The sequence below is a fragment of the Fukomys damarensis genome, unplaced genomic scaffold (assembly GCF_012274545.1).
Source record: "Fukomys damarensis isolate Sample0158 unplaced genomic scaffold, DMR_v1.0_HiC HiC_scaffold_24838, whole genome shotgun sequence".
In the NCBI taxonomy this organism is placed as follows: domain Eukaryota; kingdom Metazoa; phylum Chordata; class Mammalia; order Rodentia; family Bathyergidae; genus Fukomys; species Fukomys damarensis.
This window is the reverse complement of record NW_022925750.1, coordinates 5,257-7,335: the sequence shown is the minus strand read 5'-3', so window position 1 is coordinate 7,335 and position 2,079 is coordinate 5,257. Positions and strand designations below refer to the sequence as shown.

The 2,079-nt window shown below is 53.6% G+C and overlaps 1 protein-coding gene across 1 annotated transcript in view; it reads right to left on the bottom strand.

Moving 5' to 3' along the window:
- The window catches only part of LOC104871627 (putative sperm motility kinase W), a 5,053-nt gene extending 3,283 nt beyond the window's left edge, over positions 1-1,770 (bottom strand). The window contains exons 1-2 of the mRNA XM_019209511.2: positions 356-1,770; positions 16-58 (exon numbers count right to left, since the gene is read on the bottom strand). Of these exons, the coding sequence (XP_019065056.1) occupies positions 16-58; positions 356-1,650 (1,338 nt within the window). The 5' untranslated portion in view covers positions 1,651-1,770. The remainder of the gene's footprint in view (positions 1-15; positions 59-355) is intronic.
- Positions 1,771-2,079: the final 309 nt, after the last annotated feature.

Here is a 2,079-nt window from a genome sequence, read left to right as displayed (position 1 = left end):
GGGAAAGGCAGGGGCAGACTGGGAGGACAGGCTGGGATCGGAAGGGCCAGACTGGGAGGACGGGCTGGGAGCATCAGGGCCACAGTGGTAGGCCAGGCTGGTAGCGGCTGGGCCAGGCTGGCAGTTCATGCTGGTTGTGTCAGGGACAGTCTCAGAGACCAGGCTGGGAGCAGCAGGGTCAGGCTGCGGTGTCAGCCGGGCAGCGACAGGGCCAGGCTGCAAGGACAGCTGGGGAGCTGCAGGGCCAGGCTGGGGGGACAGGCCGGGAGAGGCAGGGCCGGACCGGGAGGGTAGGCTGGGAAAGGTAGCGTCAGACTGGGAAGACACACTGGGAAAGTCAGGGCCAGACTGGGAGGACGAGCAGGTAGGGGAACGCTTTGGGTACACATTGGGAGTTGTGGTCCTCTGGGTGGCCATGGGCGGCAGGGAGCTTCTGCCACCCTGTTCTCCGTGGGTCTTCAGTCCGCAGAATAAGCCATCAGTGCAGGGGACAGGCTCGCTGGCCATATACAGATCGTAAGGTGACAGTTCGGGACCTGTAGGGCACCATGATGTTTGGTCTGTACCCTCTTGTGCAGTCCTCCCCACTTTTCTGAAGTCCCGTCCCTCGAGGGCCCAGCTTTGTAGCAGTAAGAATGTTGCCATAAGGTGGTTATATTCTTTTTTTCTGAGGGTGTCCATCACTTCAAGTTGATCGAAACCCATCTCTGCCATGTGGGTTAGAATGGCCCTCTTGGCAGACAAAGGGAGCGGCCCAGAAGGACTTTGGGGCTGGACACCCTGGCGCCACAGCTCATGCAGCAGCTCCTGCGCTGTTGGTCGCCTTTTGGCGCTCCTGTTCATGATTTTTCCTATCAAGTATTTCACATTCGTAGATACGAAGTCTGGGTAACGCACAATCCCATAGATTATGTCCTCATTTATCTCTGGAGGCTTTCCAGAGAAGAGACGCCTCCCTGTGATTATCTCATATAATATTACCCCGAGGGCCCAGACATCCACAGGAGGGCCTTCATAGGTGGGATACAGGATTTGTTCCGGGGCAGAATAGGCTGGCGTCCCACCAGGCGCGCTCAGCTCCTGCCCGGGGACGAACCGGAATGCGAACCCGAAGTCACATACTTTAGCTCGGCCATAGTTGTTGATCAAAACATTTTCGGGCTTGAGGTCCCCATGTACGATACCCTGCCTGTGGCAGTAATTTACTCCTTCCAAGATGTCTTGGAATATACTCAGGGCATCCTCCTCGTACAGCCTCATCCTTTTGCCGCAGAAGAGCAGTTGCCCCAGGTCATGCCCCTCCACGAATTCTAGTACAAGATGTACTTTTTCCTTGGATTCTGTTACCTCCAGCAGCTGTGTGATGTTAGGGTGTTGAAGGTCCTTCAGTATGGCAATCTCCGTTGCAATGTAGGCCGCTTGCCCCTTTGCCTTGTTTAATTCCTTTATGGCGACCTGCTTGTATGTGCCATAGTGTCGCCCTACAAACACCTTGCCATAGCTGCCTTGGCCAATGAAGTCCAGCACCTCATAGTTGTCTTCGAGTTGATAACTAGACCTGCTGGTTGTGAGGCCCAGCCAAGATGTTCCCTCGCTACAGTCTCCAGGACCTCCGCCTGGCACAGTGTCACGATGTCTTCTGCTCCCCATAGCACCAAATTGACGTCAGCGTCAATCTCCACTCTCTCTCAGAGTCTCCTTCCACCCACAGCAGACCCACCTGAGCCATGGCCTTATATAGCAAACTGCTTCTGTGATGTCACAGAACCAAGGGGCCGATGCAGAGCCGGCCACACCCACCAGGGCCACCTCACTTCTGACCATTAGGACCTTTCGTTTGTTCACAGAAAAGGTTACAAAATTTCTTGCTTGTGTGGGTTATGGAGAGTGATGTACACGTGTTTAGAAATGAGAATCAATCCATCCGATGTTCCAAACTCCTTTTCCTTTCTGTTATACCTTTTGTTTTAGAGCTCGCATGGTGTCTACACTCAACATATCCAATTCCTTTTGCTTTAAATTCTTGCTGGTTTCGGAGTGATGCTACAACTTCTTTGACATTAGAGTAATGTAATGCTC